At 39.0% G+C, this 21,209-nt stretch overlaps 1 protein-coding gene across 6 annotated transcripts in view; it reads left to right on the plus strand.

Moving 5' to 3' along the window:
- Window positions 1-20,609, plus strand: part of LOC117418275 (arginyl-tRNA--protein transferase 1) — a 209,029-nt gene extending 188,420 nt beyond the window's left edge. For all 6 annotated transcript variants that reach the window (XM_034031162.3, XM_034031167.3, XM_034031161.3 and 3 more), the window contains one exon: window positions 11,303-20,609. In XM_034031162.3, coding sequence (XP_033887053.2) covers window positions 11,303-11,481 — 179 coding nt within the window. In that variant the 3' untranslated portion in view covers window positions 11,482-20,609. The remainder of the gene's footprint in view (window positions 1-11,302) is intronic.
- Window positions 20,610-21,209: the final 600 nt, after the last annotated feature.

Below are 21,209 nucleotides of genomic sequence, written 5' to 3' on the forward strand. Positions count from 1 at the left end.
AAATAATTTCTGTTTAAATAGAAATACAGCACAGGTACTCCACAATTATTCACCCAAGGAGCATGCTGTAAATTCAGGGGTGCATTGCAGCTGAAAATAAATGACAGTCTTGAAGTATTGAGCCTAAGAAACTGATCTGTCGAGAAGAGTGGCAAAAAGATATCCCCCAAACTCGTGGAAGACAAGTTATGATAAAAGAAAAATATTGCCAAAACAAAGCAGATTTTTCCGTGTGAGTGTTTTTGGATTAGTTTTGCAGTATTTTGCAGTAGTTTGCAATTGCATTAGGCTAGTTCTATTTCGCAGGAAAGGAGTGGAATATTTTTTATTTGGCCAACAACGAAACAAAAACGTGAAGGGTAATGATGGATATGAAGTACAGTGAATTTGTTTTCCCTCTGGGTTTGATATAAAGTAAATTGTCTTTATCCTAATCTCCTCTCAGCTGCACTCCAGATGCTTCTCCTAGGCTGCCACTTTATATATATATATATATATATATAGAAAGAAAGAGAAAGAAAGAAAGAATCATCCTTTCTTTCTTTTAACATCAGCAACAAATCTGTTTTTGCTTTTGCTTTCAAGAGGACATTTTCTACATTTGTACGGTTTTGTACCAGCTACAGTAACTGCTAAATTATTGTTTTTTGCTTCCAACTAAACATGAAAAGAGGCTTGAGTCTACGAACGTCAGTTTAGCAGCCATAGCTACAGGGCAGCTGATTCAGTTGGTGTTTTCATGTAGTGACAACTTTGTGGCAACCCTTAAGAATTAAAAATACTTGGCTCGCAAATCAGTAATTGTGGACAAGCATAAATTGGGCTGTCTTGGTTCAACATATTTATTAAATTAGGGGTTGTTGTTGAAAAACTTCAGATAGCCTATTCTTGCGTACTGTTACTAACTGGATACCATTTTCTGACAATTTAGGAAAGAATTTATGATGTTTCTTTTAGTATTTATAAATGTAGCACTGGTAATGTTCTGCCAATTAAATTCAATCTATAATTGCAGGATATCCATTTTTTTTCCACTGCAACCCTCAGTTAATCGCCAGCCAGCACCTTGACTTGAAATGCTGCCACATAGTGTGGTGACTTTGTGATATTTCACTTGTGACCCAAGCTGGATTTGAACCTAGAACTTCACAGTTGAATTATTATTATTATTATTATTATTATTATTATTATTATTATTATTATTATTATTATTATTATTATTAGTTTATTTAGCAGACACCTTTATCCAAGGCAACTGACAGTGACTAGGGTGTGTGAACTATGCATCAGCTGCAGAGTCACTTAAAATTACGTCTCACCCGAAAGACGGAGCACAAGGAGGTTAAGTGACTTGCTCAGGGTCACACAATGAGTCAGTGGCTGAGGTGGGATTTGAACTGGGGACCTCCTGGTTACAAGCCCTTTTCTTTAACCACTGGACCACACAGCCTCCAATAATAATAATCATAACATAATTATATAATAAATAATCATCTACTCATACCTGAACGCCCTCTCTGCCTCCTGCAGTTTTGAGCCTAGCCTTCAGGATGGTCAATACAGTGCAGTAGATGAGCGTAGAGAATGGGCTGGTATGTTTTCAGACAGCATGTCTGAGAGGTAGCTGTATACCTCAGTGTACTGTACCTCACCTCCTCACAGGCTGACATTTTCATACACACACCCTGTTCTACAGGAAGCGCATTCAGAGCTGATACAGCACTTTATTTTTGATGTGTAGAGCTTGGAGTGGGTGTTATTCTCAGGAGAGGCTGGCCTGTACGTCAGGTTTCTCAAACCTAAACCTGTTGTCATTCAAAAATGGTGCTGAAAAGTGGTAGTTATTATTGGAAAGCAAGGATTTTTTTTAACCACGATTTTTGTAAGATAAAAGTAAACATTTTTCTTTGTTGATCGTCCCCATTGAGAAATATTTAAGGTTAAGGAATGTTTTTTAAGGACTGTTTTTTTGTTGTTGTTTGTTTTTTCAAACATTGGTTTGAAAATTTAGAATACACTAATCTCTCTTAAGCATTGGAAAAAGATTTCACGAACACCAAACTTTATTTAATTATTCACAATTGGTTTAAAAAAAAAAACAGCCCTTAAATATTCCTTAAAGTGAAAATTTTAGGATTGAGACATTCATTAAAAAAATATGTGTGTGTGTGTGTGTGTGTGTGTGTGAGAGTGTGTATATATCTATATATGAACATAATTTAGATATTTTATTTACATAATCTGATTAAAGAAACTTCAAAATGATATCCAAAAGTCTACCGGAAGCCATAATAGTAGTACGGTATTTAATGTTTGATTTTGAAATGTCACGTTTTTCATTTTTGTCAGTATTTCGTTAAGTATATAGAAAGCTACAAAGCGGTATGTAATTCAATATGTTAACGTAACATTATTCAGCAGGTTTCATTCGACTTTTATGAAACAAAATGTGTTAATTCTATAGAGGGATTCAAAACATTTGGCCATAGCTGTAAGTGGATTATTTTGAACAACACTTCCAGTGTTGTTTCTTGTAAGGGTATGATAAAAACTAAATCAGAAATGTGGAAATAAAGTTAGATTGAACCCAGTTTCAAAAATAGTAATAAATGGCAAAAATCCAAAGCCTAATTGTAAGAGAGTGTTGGCAGAAGGGTGAAATGTCCCAGGCTTGCTGTGCTGCTGGCAGAGAGCTCCATCAGCTTTTCCTAATAAAGTTTGCATTGTGCTGACTGAGACTGCTTTTACAGATCCATAGGGAACTCAGCGCAGCTAATGAGGGCCTCAATGGACTATTGTAGCCGAGCCCAAGACCTTGAAATCACCCTGGTGGCTGACTGGGTACATTGTGCTGAAAGTGTTGCATGTTGTCTCAATCAATTATTCATAAATACAGTATTAAAAAAAAATATCCTCCAGCAGCCAACTCCTGAGAGTCCTATACGCTGTAAATGTGTGACAGTTTTCGTTAAATGCCATGCTTGTCTTAAATAGCTTGCAGGTCTGAACTCTTCAGACTGTAAAACTGAGAATTGTTAAAATTATTGGAAAATGGGTTCTATTAAAAAAAATAATGGTGATCTTTAATCTGGGTCTTGGCAAAGTAATAGATACAATTGTGTTCAAATGAGGGCTAGAAATAGCTTATTAAATACGTATATAGAAAGGTCATAGATAAGCAGTTTTAGAGGCAATTTCTGCAGTAATGTGCTTGCTATTAAATTCAGTGCAGCGCTTATTAATTACATACTGACACAATGTAGTGTGAAATTATTATTATTATTTTTTTTTTCTGAAATGTAATTTTAAAAAAAATGATGCCCATAACATGTGCTTTATTAATCTTGGGACAGAATTATCTTTTTGCTCGTCAAAGGACAATCCGAAAAGTAGCTCACTTTTAAATTTAGTTTCAAATTAAGTTTTGTAACATCAGTTTTGTGTTAGTTTGACATCAAAGTGCTTCAGATTGCACTTTGAAGAAACTACCTTGATACATTTGGCCCAAATCATGCCAGTATATCAATCTCCTAAAATGCCAGCTCACATTAATGATTATTTGTGATCACATGTTCCATGTATGGTTAAGATCACATGTGCACTGTGTAAGTATGAATGATGAATGAATTCTAAAAAAGCGTTCTTCCATGTTAACTACTGTCACCCAAAAAACAAATACAAGAAATAAAATGTATAAAATAAATAAATGCAACACCTTCTGATTTAAACTGTTTATGGCCCAACTATGCTTAGAAATCATTTTCTTTGAACATTTCTAGGGGATTGATTTGATTATCGTTTACCCTGCGGGAACAAACCACAGCTGGATTTAACAGCTCTGGGGAATTGGATTGAATCAATCACCTGTTTTTAGAGTAATCCTAAAATCATTCCCTACAGCTGTAAAATGCTCTAAAAACCCCAGCTGTTGCTTATCAGGGTAAAGGCTGCTCAAATCAACCCCTAGGTCCAGTAAACAGGTATTAGTGAATTAGCAGAAGTACTGTATAGCTCAGCTGTTAATACTGTACATTCACCGTTATACAAGTTTAATACTGTGATATACCATGATGGAAGCTAAGCATAGGCAAGCATAATTATTTAATGTAGGATAGTTTTAACCATAAATATTCATTTTTAACTGTGCATCTGCAAATGCCAACATGTTTTAAGCTTTAGTTTGTGCCACACACTTTGCAGTGTAGTGTAAATTAGCTGAAATTATTGTGCAGAATTAGAATTTCAAGCCCTATTTTGAAGTCAGAGGGGCGGGGACCATGACCAGTTGATATTGTATGAAACTAGCAAGAAAATTTAGGATTACATTTTAATGATGACATACCATTCAAAAGTTAAAAATAGTTGATGTTTTTTTATCTTTTTATTCAATTAGAGCTAAATAAATACACGGTTCTCATATTTCTGGTGATCTGGTGCTTTGTAAAAGGTGCCGTAATTAAAATGTAATCCTATGGTTAGAAAGGAGCAGTTAAAATGGCCATTCTGAGAAGTTTCCTGGTTCTATATAGATTACTATTTTATTTTTCTCAAAAAATGTACCTTCGGTCACAGCATGTTTTCAGTAATCAGTATACAATATGAAGAATTCCATTACATGAGAGTAGATGTTAAAACGTCATGCTGATATTGGACTCAGCTCTTGCCAAGATAAGCACCAACTAAGACACAGCTTCTTTACTGTAAACTAATGTGATCCATCTGCATTTCCTTCCATCTGATGATGTAGATATCATTCTGCCTGTGGTTGATGGCTGAAGTGTAATGCTGGCTCCAGGGATCAACCACTGTGCGGCCTCCCTAGTGCATCAACATGACAACCGTCTGGACTGAGCTGAGTAGGCCATTGACCAACATCTGCCAACATCTTCCAGTCTCTAGCAGCTTCCAGTTGTCCTATACGAGTTTTGGTTTTAATACCTTTTCTTGGAGGTTGCTGTCCTGGATTGAGGAATGTTGTTCTTCGTGTGTCACGTATTGCAGGCATTGGCAGCAACCTGTTGGTCATGCTGCGCTTGTCTTCCAATGCTAAGGCCAAACATCGCAGCACCTGGTCATGACGCCAAGTAAACCGTCCTTGGCTAAGACTCACCTTACATCCTGTCAAAATGTGTCTTAATGTAACTGGCGATAAACACAAAGGACACCACAGATTCTCTCCTACCCATAGATTAAGGTTCTGTGGTGATGGGAGAACATCATATGTTGGCCTGATGAGGAAACTGTTCCACTCTCTCCCATCTCGTCCATCCTCCCTGCTTGGCCTAGGAAACTGCCTTTACGCACCTCATCCTCTCCTGCTTTTGCACCTTGTTGACTACCAGCTTCCTCCATTGAGCTGGGGCTGCTTTGTGCCATATAGGAGGAGCTGAACTGAGACTAAGGCCTCCTCTTCCATGCTGTACTTGTCCCATGATATCACGTATACGAAGGGCAGCCTTTGCATCTTCCACAGCTTCCTTTGCCGCCCACTTTCTTCCAGTTTTCAACAGAGGTGCTGCCTCCCTCACACATTCTCTGATTTGGTGGCAGTCGCATTCCAGAAGCCAAGCGTTCTCCTCCCACTATCCATTTTGATGCCCTAATAATTACTTCCATTGCCATGGTAAAAGCCAGTGGAGAAGTGGTGCATCCGGCCATTATTCCAATTTCTAGACATTGCCATGTAGTGGTGAATTATGAAGTTGAAAAAAAAATTGCAAATCTCCAAAGTAGGCTTTCACTAAGTTTGTTATTGTCCACGGTACACTGAAAAAATCAAATGCTGCCCAAAGAAGCTCATGTGGTACTGAACCGTATGCATTAGCTAAATCCAGGAATGCCACATAGAACTCCTTCCTCTCCTTTTTAGCTGTTTGAATTTGTTGCCAAATCACACTGATGTGCTCTAAGCATCCTGGGAAACTGGCTTTCTGTACTGGTGTCAATGAAGCAGTTCTTCAATAGGTAAGCTGACAATCTCTGAGCAACAATGCTGAAAAAAATCTTGTTTATTTAGATTTCCAGAAAGCTTTTGACAAAGTCCCACATAAAAGATTAATTCTCAAACTGAAATCAGTAGGGATTCAAGGAAATGCATGCACATGGATTAGGGAGTGGTTAACATGTAGAAAACAGAAAGTACTGATTAGAGGAGAAACCTCAAAATGGAGCGAGGTAACCAGTGGAGTACCGCAGGGATCAGTATTAGGTCCTCTGCTATTCCTAATCTACATTAATGATTTGGATTCTGGTATAGTAAGCAAACTCGTTAAATTTGCAGACAACAGAAAAATAGGAGGAGTGGCAAACACTGTTGCAGCAGCAAAGGTCATTCAAAATGATCTAGACAGCATTCAGAACTGGGCAGACACATGGCAAATTAAATTTAATAGAGAAAAGTGTAAAGTATTGCATGCAGGCAATAAAAATGTGCATTATAAATATCATATGGGAGATAGTGAAATTGAAGAAGGGAACTATGAAAAAGACCTAGGAGTTTATGTTGACTCTGCAATGCTTTGTAGACCTCACCTAGAATATTGTGTTCAGTTCTGGTCACCTCGTTACAACTAGGATATTGCTTTTCTAGAAAGAGTGCAAAGAAGAGCAACCAGAATTATCCCTGGTTTAAAAGGCATGTCGTATGCAGACAGGCTAAAAGAATTGAATCTATTCAGTCTTGAACAAAGAAGACTACGCGGCGATCTGATTCAAACATTCAAAATCCTAAAAGGTATAGACAATGTCAACCCAGGGGACTTCTTTGACCTGAAAAAAGAAACAAGGACCAGGGGTCACAAATGGAGATTAGATAAAGGGGCATTCAGAACAGAAGATAGGAGGCACTTTTTTACACAGAGAATTGTGAGGGTCTGGAACCAACTCCCCAGTAATGTTGTTGAAGCTGAAACCCTGGGATCCTTCAAGAAGCTGCTTGATGAGATTCTGGGATCAATAAGCTACTAACAACCAAACGAGCAAGATGGGCTGAATGGCCTCCTCTCGTTTGTAAACTTTCTTATGTTCTTATGTTCTTTCTTATGTTTAACCCTTTGCGGTCCATTTATTCAACGCGACTCAGGCACGTCAGGTCCAATTTATTTTCACACACGCAGTTTATTTTAAACACGCTGTTTAAAAGTACTGCATCTCCAGCCCCGCCCCACCCCTTGTTCGCTGTATTTTTCGTATACCTCTTCATAGTCGTGCATACCGATAAATCATCTCCTGATCACTCGTTTTATCACCAAACTCCTCAATAATGCGATCCAAGTCATTATTGTATTACTATAACATCTTAAAAAGCTCTGCAAATGTCGGTAATATTCTTTGAGCACTGGATGCAGAAGCAGCTATCTTGTTTGTTTATGTCTGTGTTATCTCTGTGGTGCCGGGGCTATGTGTATTGTTCAGCTCCGCCCCTTTTTTTCCCGGCTCCTCTCGGTCTCACTCGGCCATTGAATGGTTTTCTCGGCTTTTTCCGGAGAAAAAACGACTAGAGACCTGTTTTTACATCTTTTTGATGATGTCGGACAGGGTCCGACATTGGACCGGAAAGGGAAAATTGTAATGTCGGACCTGGTACGACATAGGACCACAAAGGGTTAACAGGGAAATAGGGCGAAACTGACCAATACTTTTAGAATCTTTTTCTTTGGGTATAAAGATCCCACTTGCTTGGCACCGTACATGCGACTTTCATCAATTTCCACCAGGGGCACTCTTATACACTCTGTACAGAGCTCCATTAGCCCTGGAGATGATGACGCCCTTGCCTTTTTCATAGCTTGCTCTACTTCTTTCCACTTAGGTGCACAGTCCTACATTTGGTATTCTGGTGGATTTATGGGTGGGATGTCTGAAGGAATCGACATAGGCTTCTGCCTTTTTTAATCTGTTTGTGTTTCCTCAAGATATCTCCCCAGCTCAGACTTAGTTGGTTTTACTGTGCCATTTTTCTCCCTGGTGAATAACTTCTTTGCAAATTTGAATGGGACTTTATAAAAGTTGCAGCGTTTCCACAGGCGCTCAGCTCTGCGCAATGTTGCAAGCTTATCTTTTATGATCCTTTGTAATAGATTGAGAGCCTCTTTCTGACTTTGTTCTGCTCTTCTCCATTGCTTCCTCAGCTGCCTCCTTTCTCTACCTAAGCGCTCAATCTCCTGCTGCCGTCTAGACTTTACAGGAATAGTTTACACTTTCCCCTTTCTTTTTTCAACTCCAAACCTCTCGCTTCCATATGCGTAGATGGTATCCCCAAATTTATCCAGCTTCTTTTCGACTGTTCCACCTAACCTCTAATGCAAAACAGGGATCTGAGTTTACTGTGTCCCACACTGTTTTCCCACAAGCTCTTGGCCATTTAACTCTTGGCTTGTGCCCGTTAAGGTTCTTTTCTCTCTTACGCTGGTTCATCTGACCAGGTTCACAAGGATCATTAGGTTCATCACTAGTTATCTTTATGCAAGTCCTCCTGTCATCTATGACAGTCTATGGCAGATCTTGAGCTAGTCCTTTGCTAAGTACTCTCCATTCTCATATCTGTTTCCTTTTCTAAGTCGTTAACCGTGTTGTCAAACCTTGAGTCGTCTTCCTCCCCCCCTCTCACAGACTCTAGGGGTATTTTTCTCTTTAATGCTAGAAGCCTTGGGTGGGTGTCTCCAGCATCCTGTTCCATTTGAAAATACAGAGCTGGATACTGCCAGCTATGGTGACTAACCCCTGTTTAGCCCCAATGGGTTCTGTTTCCTCCTACAATTACACAAGGTAGGCCATTAGGATTTGTGACATGCATTGTTTAAATAGGTGGTGATTTCATGCTGACAATCTGAGGGAATAAAGGTTTGTGTTTGTGTGTGTATGTGAATGGAAAAAATACTAAACATTGATTTTATTTGTTTTAGTCCTGCTCGGCTTTTGTATTATGCCACTCTCACAAACCACTAGTCAAAATTCTTTAGAAAACAAAAAAAGGAGAATAAATATCCATACCGTGCTCGAGTTTCAAAGTATTTTAAATAACCGAATACTGTAAATAATGTGCAGAATTCCATAATCAAATTTACTTGGAACCTTCAAGTTTTCTACAATCAGAGAGGGAAGCTGGAGGTAAAAGGAAAAAAAAAAGATAATTGCATTGGTGACTGAAATGGGGCCAATTTGTTTTCTCTTCTTGGAAACTACAGCAAGAAGAATACATTAGTTAACTGGGATGTTTCATACCAAGTTCCTCTTTAAAGTTTATCATCACAGCGATTTTTTTTTATATATTAAAAACAAAAGCAAGACAACAGAAAACTTGTAAGAGCACAGTAATGCAAGTTAAATATAAGAGGTGTGGTGATGTTAATTTAAATGGAAAAATGGTACAGCATGTATGTGTGTATCACGCTTGTAATTTGCCTGTCCTGCATGTACTGTATGTGTGTATCCCTCTCATAATATCCCTGCATCTTCCATTGCAGTTTGTAAATGTAGGAGGCTGTGTGGTCCAGTGGTTAAAGAAAAGGGCTTGTAACCAGGAGGTCCCCGGTTCAAATCCCACCTCAGCCACTGACTCATTGTGTGACCCTGAGCAAGTCACTTAACCTCCTTGTGCTCCGTCTTTCGGGTGAGATGTAGTTGTAAGTGACTTTGCAGCCGATGCATAGTTCACACACCCTAGTCTCTGTAAGTCGCCTTGGATAAAGGCGTCTGTTAAATAAACAAATAATAAATGAGATGCTGCATCTCTACTGTCCCCTACTAGTTTTATAAATTCAATAAATAAACAAGGGAGTTAATTTCCAACAGTTTTTAAATCTGACCACAATATTTGAATGAACCTTTGCAGAATACCAGTTGTTTTCATGTTTTCTAATTCTGTTTTATAATTTCTCTTGCTTCTTGTAACTGAGAGAATTCAATTTGCCAGATAATATAATTGTGTTTTATGTTTCACTTTTATGTACAGTATGGCAGAGAATGATCCATATTTGTAACTGGTAACACTCTAAAATAAGTGTCTGTTAATGATTATTTCATGTGTAAGGGAAATGTTACGAAGTCATGAAAAGTATGTCATGAGCTTATTCTTGTGACTTTTGAGTTCAATAGGAATTTCATTTGAAATCGGTAGGAAATCATGTATTAGTTAAATTGGAATTACAGACACTTATTTTAAAGTGTTACCTTGTAACTTCAAAAGTACTGAAATATGTGAGGATCACCAGATTAGCTTGTGCACTACAGGGTAATGTTTTATTGCACCCTTTTCATGCAGTAAAGCAAGAGCTTTCCTCCAGGTGTGATTCTGTAGTTGAACCTCACATTTTCATTGCTGCTTTTGAAGTTACAAATCTTCCGTGGCCCTCTCTGCAAAGAGACATCACAATATTATGATCAGTTTTAAATTGATTTTATTAAAACATTCCTATCACCCTTTGATGTTTTATTACATTTTCCAATTCAGCTGAGAACATCAAAAACTGAATTCATCAAAAGAAACCGTAGCTATTGAATCCACAGTAGTCATTTTATTATTATTATTTATTTCTTAGCAGACGCCCTTATCCAGGGTGACTTACAATTGTTACAAGATATCACATTATTTTTACATACAATTACATTTTTTTTTTACACACAATTACCCATTTATACAGTTGGGTTTTTACTGGAGCAATCTAGGTAAAGTACCTTGCTCAAGGGTACAACAGCAGTGTTCCCCAACTGGGATTGAACCCACAACCTTCCGGTCAAGAGTCCAGAGCCTTAACCACTACTCCACACTGCTGCATTTCTACCTTTCATATCTGGATGTCAGTTAAACTTAGCTATAAAGAAGTGGTGGATTGGCAATTGCCATGTTGAATGTTTTTTGTAAGGTAAACAACATTATGGAACTGATTTGAAACCTATAATAAACCAATCAGTTTCTGGGTAGAGTGGTCTTTATCCTGCAGGGATATGCTCTGTAGAAGCAAACAGGACTGTACAATCTTGAAACTCGCTTTAAATAAATAGCAACCGTAGATTTCAAGTAGCCTAACTAATCCAGTCCAGGATATAACCTGAAATCACATTAAAAAGTCTTCATAATCAAACATTAGTTGGGTTTATAATAGCATTAATACACTCTGCAGCAGTCATTACCTGGAAATAACTGACCTTTTGTTAAGGGCCTTTGGCTCAGGACAACATCCGACAGGTGCTGACCTCTGCTGCCTTGAACAGTAATGGTGAATTGTTATTATCCCTTACAGGAAGCAGATGACCAATAAAGAATGAGAACCCTGCCATTGTTTTGTTCTCTCTTTGTTTTCAGTGGATGTGAGTCGCGTGAAGGAGTTGGGTAAAGTGCTGGTGCTTCACAAGAGGACGGTCATGCCCTACCTGCTGTATGCGCGCAAGCGGACAGGCCCCAGCGACGAGGAGACAGTGCTGCAGTACGCAGGCCTGGTCGGGCAGCAGTGTGCTGAGAGGATGCTGCTGTACCGGGCCTAGAGAACCAGTCCAGGGAAGAGAAGGCGGGACACTGCAGTCTACAGTGTGTACAGCAGCAGCTCAGCACCAGACCTCAAATCAACAGTCATGACCTGGCATAAAATTGTAATGCATACTATGCTGTATTTTCACATGCTGTACAGTATATGCAAGACCGAGAAATCGGTATAGGTGATAGAAGGTTTTGTGTCCCTCCTCCTCCCCTCTGTTATTTAACCATTTATATCCAGGATATGACGCTCTTAATATTTGTAGCTTTTATTTAAGTGGAATTTGTGATTGGGATTCAGTTGTCTAAAAGGTGAAACTGGGAATCCTGTTTTCTGTTTGAAGATTGTGTATGTAGTCCAGTAGGTATCTCGATGATAAAAAGGGTTCCAGTATGTATTCCTGTTAAATGTTTTTAATGGTTACCCAATAGGTCTCGCGTGACATTACCACTGAAGCGAAGGACTTGTCAAATTGAACCTCGGCATCTTGTCCATTTTGTATTGAAACTAACCAGAAAGCTTTCAATACACAATGAAACCACAAATGACTATTTAGCAGCTTGTGTTCAAATACAAACAGATAGCTTTTTAGTCATGTTGAAATTACCTGTAGTAGATTTGCTAAATAAAAATAAAAAAATCTCTCTCTCTCACCAAAGCCATTAGAAAGGTTAGTTTTCCCCCAAAGAGAGAAATTAAATATGAGCAGTGAAAATCCACCATCTTTACAAACTAAGAGAAATTTCTTCTGACATTAAAAGGTTAGCATTTATTTTATTTATTTTTATTTATTTTTATTTTTTAGAACAAAGTAATTTGTCAGGCAGTTCCACTTTAATCAATACCTGTCATAAACTCTTGTGTTGGAGGGAAGTGGTTTTTGTAAACTTCCACAAAGCAATGTGCTAATTATGCTTAATAAATTGTATGTGGCACAGGGTTAATACTCTATAATATTTACAGTCTCTTGCTAAGCATTTACAGATTTATTCTGAGTGTTGAAATTGGCCTGGGATAGGAGGTTTTGTTTAATTTTGGGGAGCTTTTTAAAAACGCAATTTTGAGTAGGAACCTGCTAACAGAATATTGCGAGAGAGGCAAAATCACAAACAAGACATAAAAAAGTAGAGGTATATTATATAATTTGAAGGACCGTCTTCCAGTTCTTGAACCTCACATCGCACCCTTAGGCATAGTGATATTCCACAGTGACGCACACCATGCCTTAACCAAAATGAACGTTAAACAGATCAGATTAGCGCTGCTAATTGGGGTCTGTAAATAATTTGTTTTAGAAGAGTTTCCTGAATTTCCTGGGGGGGGGGGGGGCAGTTTGAGAAGCAGCATTTGAGATGGAGAGCTCTGAACCAAGCAGAGTGCTATAAGGGAACAGGCAGTAGAATTATGTTTGTTCACAGGAAGCTTGGCTGTGCAGGCTATTCAGATGGAGAGCTCTGAACCAAGCAGAGTGCTATAAGGGAACAGGCAGTAGAATTATGTTTGTTCACAGGAAGCTTGGCTGTGCAGGCTATTCAGATGGAGAGCTCTGAACAAAGCAGAGTGCTGTAAGGGAACAGGAAGAGGAGCTGTGTTTGAGATGGAGAGCTCTGAACCAAGCAGAGTGCTGTAAGGGAACAGGAAGAGGAGCTGTGTTTGAGATGGAGAGCTCTGAACCAAGCAGAGTGCTGTAAGGGAACAGGAAGAGGAGCTGTGTTTGAGATGGAGAGCTCTGAACCAAGCAGAGTGCTGTAAGGGAACAGGAAGAGGAGCTGTGTTTGAGATGGAGAGCTCTGATCCAAGCAGAGTGCTGTAAGGGAACAGGAAGAGGAGCTGTGTTTGAGATGGAGAGCTCTGATCCAAGCAGAGTGCTGTAAGGGAACAGGAAGAGGAGCTGTGTTTGAGATGGAGAGCTCTGAACCAAGCAGAGTGCTGCAAGGGAACAGGCAGCAGAGTACAGTTTGTTCACAGGAAGCTTGACTCTGCAGGCTTGCTCTGTTCAATGAGAAGTATGACAGTGGTGCTGATGGCATGTCTTCTGCTGCCTGGCAAACCTTATCTCTCCGGTGGTCCATCTGGAGGCAGTTTTATCTGTAATAACTTGGTTTTTGGAACCTGCTTCTCTGTTCCTATATTTTCCTCCTACACTGTCCAAGTCTTAATTAACAGGATATGTTTTTTTTCTTCTTCTTTATTTCTGATATATATATTTTTTTATTGATCTAGTTCAAGTTGCCATCAAATGTTGCATTTCCGCTAGTGCCTCAAGAAAGAAAAAAGAGTTTTTTTGACGTTCATACTCCAGTATTGAAATTATTGCACCTAAAAACCAAGGGTAGTTGCACAGTATTTGTATTTCGATTGTTTAATACATGTACTTGCAACAAAATGATCTGATCAGGAGAATAACTTTGTTAAATGAGTGTTTTGAATGTTTGGAGTTCCAGCCTGACGTCATTGGATTGTATTATAAGTGCATGTAGTTAATGGGCTGTTAATGTACCTGCATGTTTAAGTGTATTCCAAAAAAATCCCATCTGAATTGGTTAATTTATTGAATGAATCATTTGGAAAGTGCAATTGATGCAAATACTGTATGTCTGTTATTGCTTGGTAACTACTTAGAAATACTAAAAAAAAAATTTACATTCAAATGACACGTTTGGAAACTTTTTGAATGTCTTCGTGGTAACTTCTTGGTAATTGGCAAGTTATCTTAACGCTATACCGTATTCCTTCGAATTTAAGACGCAGCCCAAATTTACCACCCTCAATTTGAGGAAAAAATAAAACATCAAATAAATATGCATTTACAAAGATACAACCTCAGTTATGCTGTTGTATCGCACAAAACTGGCACGAAACAGTGTTGTTGTAGATTAACCACAGAGCTCATTTATTGTGCTGCGGACTGTCATACACATACCACTCACTCACTTACGGAATCACGCATCCCGGCAACAGCAAGCACGACATCATGGATGATTCGAGATCGGGCAGTAGCGTTTTGTTTTGTCTTTTCTCCGCAGTAAGTCACAGTGCCGCTTGTGTATTCAGGCAGTGACGTCTTTGTTGTTTTTTCTCGGCAGTCAGTCACATTGCTGTTTGTGTACTCGTGTAGTCACGTCTTTTGTTGGCGATTTTAATACACGCATCACTATACTGTACTCGAATTTTAAGATGCAGGCTACTTTTTAAGAAGCAAAAAATGGTTAAAAAAGCATGTCTTAAATTAGAAGGAATGCAGTAATACTCGAGTTTCCAAATGTGTGCCCTGTAACTGTTTTTGGTTCCAATTCATGTGGTCCAAAAAAATCCATAGATGCATGTGACCGGGTAGCCGAGGGTTGACATTCCCAGACCAGATAGCTGACAGAGACAACACAGGCAGGTACTCAGGTGAAAACGCTCTGTGGCACCGTTTTTATTAAACAGAAATAAAATAAATATTTAAACAAAAACACTGCTCACAGGGCAAAATAAAAGTTTGAACAAAAACAAATCACGAACACAGAACAAAAACACCAAACAAGTACCATGCTGGTCTGCCCAGCACGGGTAGCAAGTGCTTGCTTGCTTTCTTTCTTGTACTTTCTGTTTCTTTTTCTTTACCTCGTTCTCCTTTACCTCCTCTCTGTACACCCACCCAGAACAACAAAAGCTGCAGGCTTGTATACTTATGACCATCTCCGAATTAACACTCAATTAATCAATTTCGGAGATGGTCACATTCTTTCACAAATTTTATGGAATGGGGCTTCAACCCCATTGATGCTGCCAAACAATAACAAAACATTGTGTTTTTAAATATACACAACATACATTCAAATCATACAGTAACATCCCCTGTTAACTTAAACAATACATTTAAGTCATACAATGCATTAAGTCACCCTTTTAAATAATCACAACAACGCAGTATTTACAATACATTTAAATCAGTAGGGATTTTCCCTGCCCCCATTTATTATGTGCAGGGCTTTCTCCTGCCCTGCTGCATTGCAACACTTCAAACAGTATTCAGAGATGTATTGTAGTTGCACTGTTGCAAGTTGGCTTAGGTGATGAGAGCTTGTATAGTAGTGGAATAGATTGAGGATTCTTTAAGAAGCAGATACTGTATTACTGGTGTAAGCAGAGTACATTATAAAGTTCAGGCTACTGGAAATCCAACGTCATGCAGTTTATAAAATACAGTGCCGTGAAAAAGTATTTGCCCCCTGTCTGATTTTCATTTTTGCATATTTTTAACATTGAATCAGATCTTCAACCAAAACCTAATATTAGATAAAAGGGACCCTGAGTGAACAAATAACACAAAAATGTGATATATATTTCATTTATTTATTAAAGAAAGTTATGCAACACCCAATGCCCCCGTGTGAAAAAGTAATCGCCCCCTCATACTCAGTAACTGGTTACACCACCTTTAGCAGCAATAACTGCAACCAAACGCTTCCGTAGTTATTGATTAGTCTCTCACAGCGCCATGGAGGAATTTTGGCCCACTCCTCCATGCAGAACTCCTTCAACTCAGTCACATTTGTGGGTTTGTTTGTTCGTTTCAGGTCCTGCCACAACATCTCAATGGGGTTTAGGTCTGGACTTTGACTAGGCCATTCCAAAACTTTAAATTTCTTGTTCTTCAACCATTCTGATGTAGACTAGACTTGCTTGTGTGTTTCGGATCATTGTCTTGCTGCATGACCCAGCTGCGCTTCAGCTTCAGCTCACGGACGGATGGCCTGACATTCTCCTGTAGAATTCTCTGATACAGAGCAGAATTCATGGTTCCTTCAATGATGGCAAGGTGTCCAGGTCCTGATGCAGCAAAGCATCCCCAAACCATGACACTACCACCACCATGCTTGACCGTTGGTATGAGGTTTTTACTGTGGAATGCAGTGTTTGGTTTTCGCCAGACATAACGGGGCCCATTTCGGCCAAAAAGTCCCACTTTTGACTCATTTGTCCATAGAACATTGTTCCAACTCTTGAGGATCATCCAGGTGCTTTTTGGCAAACTTGAGACAAGCATTCATGTTCTTAGTGAGCAATGGTTACCTTGCTACCCTAGCATAAATCCCATTTTTGCCCAGTGTCTTTCTGATGGTGGAGTCTTGAACACTGACCTTAGCCGAGGCGAGAGAGGCCTGCAGATCACTGGATGTTGTTCTAGGGTTCTTTGTGACTTCCTGGACGATTTTACGCCTTGCTCTTGGAGAGATTTTGGCAGGATGGCCACTCCTGGGAAGATTCACTACTGTCCCAAACTTTCTCCATTTGGACAATATGGCTCTGACTGTGGTTTGGATGAGCCCCAGAGCCTTAGAAATGGCTTTGTAACCCTTTCCAGACTGATAGGCATCAACAACTTTTTTCCGGAGGTCTTCAGGAATTTCTTTTGTTCGTGGCATGATGTGCCTCTAGAACCTGTGTGCTGACAAGTTCACTCTGATGGTAAGGGCCCAAGTTAGTCAGATTTATATTAGGCAGGGGTGTCCCAAATCAGGTCTGGTTTTTAACCAAAGTACTCAAACAGCTGACCCTACTTATCCCTTTAATTGGGTTGCAGTAATTTTTTCACACCTGAAAATTGCATGTTTGATTACCTTGCACACCAAACAAATGAAAGAAGCACCAAACTTTGGTGTCATTTTTTCTCTTGACTCCTTCTATATACTGCTACAACCCACAACAAAATCTGACCAAATACAATGTGAAAAATGTGCAAAAATGCAGAACATCAGACGGGGCAAATACTTTTTCACGGCACTGTAAATTATGATTATGAGAAGAAGTACAATGAGGAGAAACGTCACAATCAATGAAGGTGTTTGGCAAGTATGAACTGTGCCAGATACAAGAAGCAGAGTTTAAGCTACTGGATTGGCTTAATTAGCTTCAAGGAAAAAAAACAACAATGTAAAAGCAGGGGCTGAAACTGTACACTCATTGTCATGCCTCTTGCAAAGTCACTGAGATTCTTCGGCTTTCCCTTTATATAGGGAATTTTCTCATTTTACTTATATCAAATCTTATTTTCAGTTGTGACCTTTGCCACATTGCAGCTCCTGACAAGGGTCAGATTACAGGAATGGTGCAGGGCCCTAAAAATAACAGCCATTCTTCACCACCATTCTACACTTATAATTTATACCTCTGAAAACAGCAGATAACCGCTCTGACTCTCCGGGTGCCGTAGATTGCTGTTAGACCCACAGCCTTTATGTCTTGCAGTGAAATTGGTATAAATGACTTCCAGTTGCAGCAGTGTCTAAAACGTTCCCCAGCAGGACTCTGCTATGCACAGGTTTTGTTCTAAGTGTGTAACCTGAGACCCAAATATATAAATTGTAAGGGAAATAGCAAGCTGAAAGTAATTTACACAGGCGGCACTGGGGTCGCTGTATATGCAAGATTTCTTCAACAGATGACCTAGAGTTTTATGGTGCCCTATTCAGTTTGAAGCAATTCTAACATATTTAAGTTGCTACCACACATCTTGTCTTTTATCAGTGTACAAAAACATCAACTATTAAGTACTCCTAAAATAAATCTAGGGGAATTCCCTGACTTGCAGTCATCTGTGAATGGATCAATGCCTTTTCTTACCTCCTATCAGCTCTGGCAACATCATCTTTTCCTGTGTTGAACAACTTTTCATTCGTTGCTTGTTGTCTAAATGTGTACAGAATAATACAGCTCTGTAGATTGATGGGCTGAACTGCATCTTTCTGGTATCTAATTGCTTCCTGTGCTGTAGGTCAGATTCACTTCAGTGGTGCAGCTGCAGGGGTGTAGCCAGAACTCCTGCAACTTACCTCAATCTTAGAAGTTGTTTAGCAGAGGACACATTTATTTGGATTGAGAGGTATGTCAAATCAGAGACCTTTATTAAAAAAAATCTCCCCAGTATTTGGAAACCAGCCTTGCCCAAATGTCTTTTGAAAAACATGGACCTTGGTTTGCCCTTGCAATAAGCCTTGTGACCAAAAGACCAGGAAGAGATTTGGTACACTAAGATCTTTTGAGTGCTACTTGAAAAGTGAACATATCCTTAATTCAAGTTTAAAAAAAAAAAAAAAAAAAACATGCAAAAAGATAATCCACACAACAACAACTGAGCCAATGATAGTGTTCCTGATGCTAGCAAGAGGTCAGCAAATTCATTTGAAAGCATTGGTTAGCACCCCTTTTAAAGGAAATTTGATACAGACAGATCTGGTAGCAAAATGAATTGGTTCTTCTGGAATTGAAATTCATGGCTTGATATCAGACCACTCCTTGCATTAAATCATTTTTGGAGAAGTTGTCTATAATTACAGTGTAGTCTGTTCTTCCACCCCCTCTCCTTTCCTAAACAGATGATTTGAATTTATTTTGTCATTAAGTGTGTTAAAATTGGATAACTGATAATCTGAACCTTGATTGGTTTTTATCTCTGTACTCCAAGCTATAATTACTTTGAAATGAAGTCCAGATCTGCTGCTGCTACTGCTGCTGCATGACATTGTAACATTACTGGCTTGCTGCTTGGATCGTTTTACAGTGTTTTGTCCCTCATTGACCCCTGCAGATTATGCACCAACCAACACTAACTTGCAGAGAAGTCAATCCCGTTTCTGCTTTCACGTACAGTACCTACACTTCTCTCCAATGAGCTTCCGCAATTCTGAACACTGCAGAACAAATATCCCATCCAGGTATTTGGAATTGGTAGTAAATGGGTAATATTTGGAGTGCCAGTGCACACGTGGGATGTTTTCTGTTTTAACATTTTTCACCTGTTGTTGTAGATGGGACAATTATCTATTTAGCAATACCAATAAGTTTAGTAAACAAGGGTAATATGGACAATATTTTGGGGTACTATTGCACTGAGATGGTTTGTTCATTTAAAATGATTTGCACATATTTGAAGATCAGACTGTTATCTGTTAAGTGGCAGAAAGATGTGTATTAAGTAAGCATCACAAACCAATAATGGTGTCCTAATCATTTTGAACACTAGGGTACCTTCACCCTGCTTATCTCCGTAGAGAGACAGCATTAGTATTGAGTTTCTATGAGCTTTTCTTGCTTGCACCCATCACTTCTCCAGTATGAGCTATGAATCCAACACACTGCCTTGCTCTTCTGGCCTTACCAACAACAACAACAAAAAACATGAACTGTCTGCCATTTTTCAGCCCATTGGAGGCCTTACACAGTACAGAGCTCCTATCTGGTGTTTGGTTATTTTCTTTGGTGCTTGTGAATTGAGAGCTGGGAGATCATGGCAGTGGCTACAGCCAGTGACCGTTTTGTGTTTCGTGAGTTTTTGTTCATTCATTTATTTATTTTTTAAAGTTATGATTCAAATGCAAATATTGCTTGATATGTTTTCAGAAGCAAAAAATGACATTCATGTTTGCAAAATAAATGTAGTTTATATCCATTAGTATACCAACATATATATACACACACACACACACACGTGTATATATATATAATATAATATACACACACACACGTCCTGAAATGAAACAATTCTGCTTTACTGAGGTATTCCTCTTTTGTTGACAACGTGAAAGGTTTAATTTTCTGTGAAATTTCTCTGTTGTAATATACTGTTGTATTATACAATTTCTGAAATAATTTGTGTTAAACCTCTATCCCTGGAGAAGAACATTTTACAGTTATTATAAGAAATAAAATCAGGTTCCATATCAAAATTGTCTTTATGTCCTCTATCTTAAAGGAGTGCTAAACAGGCCTCTAAAATCCAGTTTCTTATTTTTTATTTGCTTGATCATCGTCCTGTTTTCATTGTGATTAAATTATTTTGGTTCTTTGCAGTACCAGGAGACATGGTTTCATTGAACTTCGCCAGTATAATAAACTGTTATGATCCACCATGTTATTCTATTGTGTTGTACTTAAACTATCTGCACATGCTGAAATAAAATGTAACATTTAAAAACAACCTGGTTACCAGTATCACTCCTTTAAAGACAGCTCTTGAGTAACCAGCCAGAAGGGAAGCCCGAGGCTTGTAAGATTTACTTGATAGGAATGGACATGGTGTTTTACTTGGTGTACCATTTTTTTGTATGTAATTGTGTGTATTTTGTGTAATAAACTCCATGATATATGTTGTATGTGTGTCTTGTATTAACTTTATATCCTCTAAATGTGGGGGGTGGGGGGAGCGGGTAACAGTGTTGAATTGTTTCTTGAACTCACGATAAGCTCCTATAGCTCTGGCCAACTTCAGCTTGACATTGTGTCTCAAAACTAAGTTGAGGGTTAGCAATTAGCACACAGCACACTTCATCATGGCGTGAAATTCACACTAGCCCTGCAATAATAATTATATTATTTTTTATTTATTTATTTATTTATTTTTTTAAATTTAGTCGTCGCCAATTATTTTTACCCCGGTTTTCACCCCAATTTAACATGCCCAATTATTATCTGTATCCCCGGCTCACCGCTCGCAACCCCCCCGCCGACACTCGCACTGCAGATCCACAGCAATGCCACCAGACCTATAGTGCCGGAGGACAACACAGATCTGGCGGCTCCGCTGCAGAGCCACAGGCGCCCTATCGGCCACAGGGGTCACTGATGCGCGGTGAGCCGTGGATTCCCCTGCCGACCTAAGCCCTCCCTACCCGGGCAGCGCTCAGCCAATTGTGCGCCGCCCCCCTAGGAACTCTCGGTCACGGTCAGCTGTGACATAGCCTGGATTCGAAC

The sequence above is a fragment of the Acipenser ruthenus genome, chromosome 13 (genome assembly GCF_902713425.1).
Source record: "Acipenser ruthenus chromosome 13, fAciRut3.2 maternal haplotype, whole genome shotgun sequence".
NCBI classification, from domain to species: Eukaryota; Metazoa; Chordata; class Actinopteri; order Acipenseriformes; family Acipenseridae; genus Acipenser; species Acipenser ruthenus.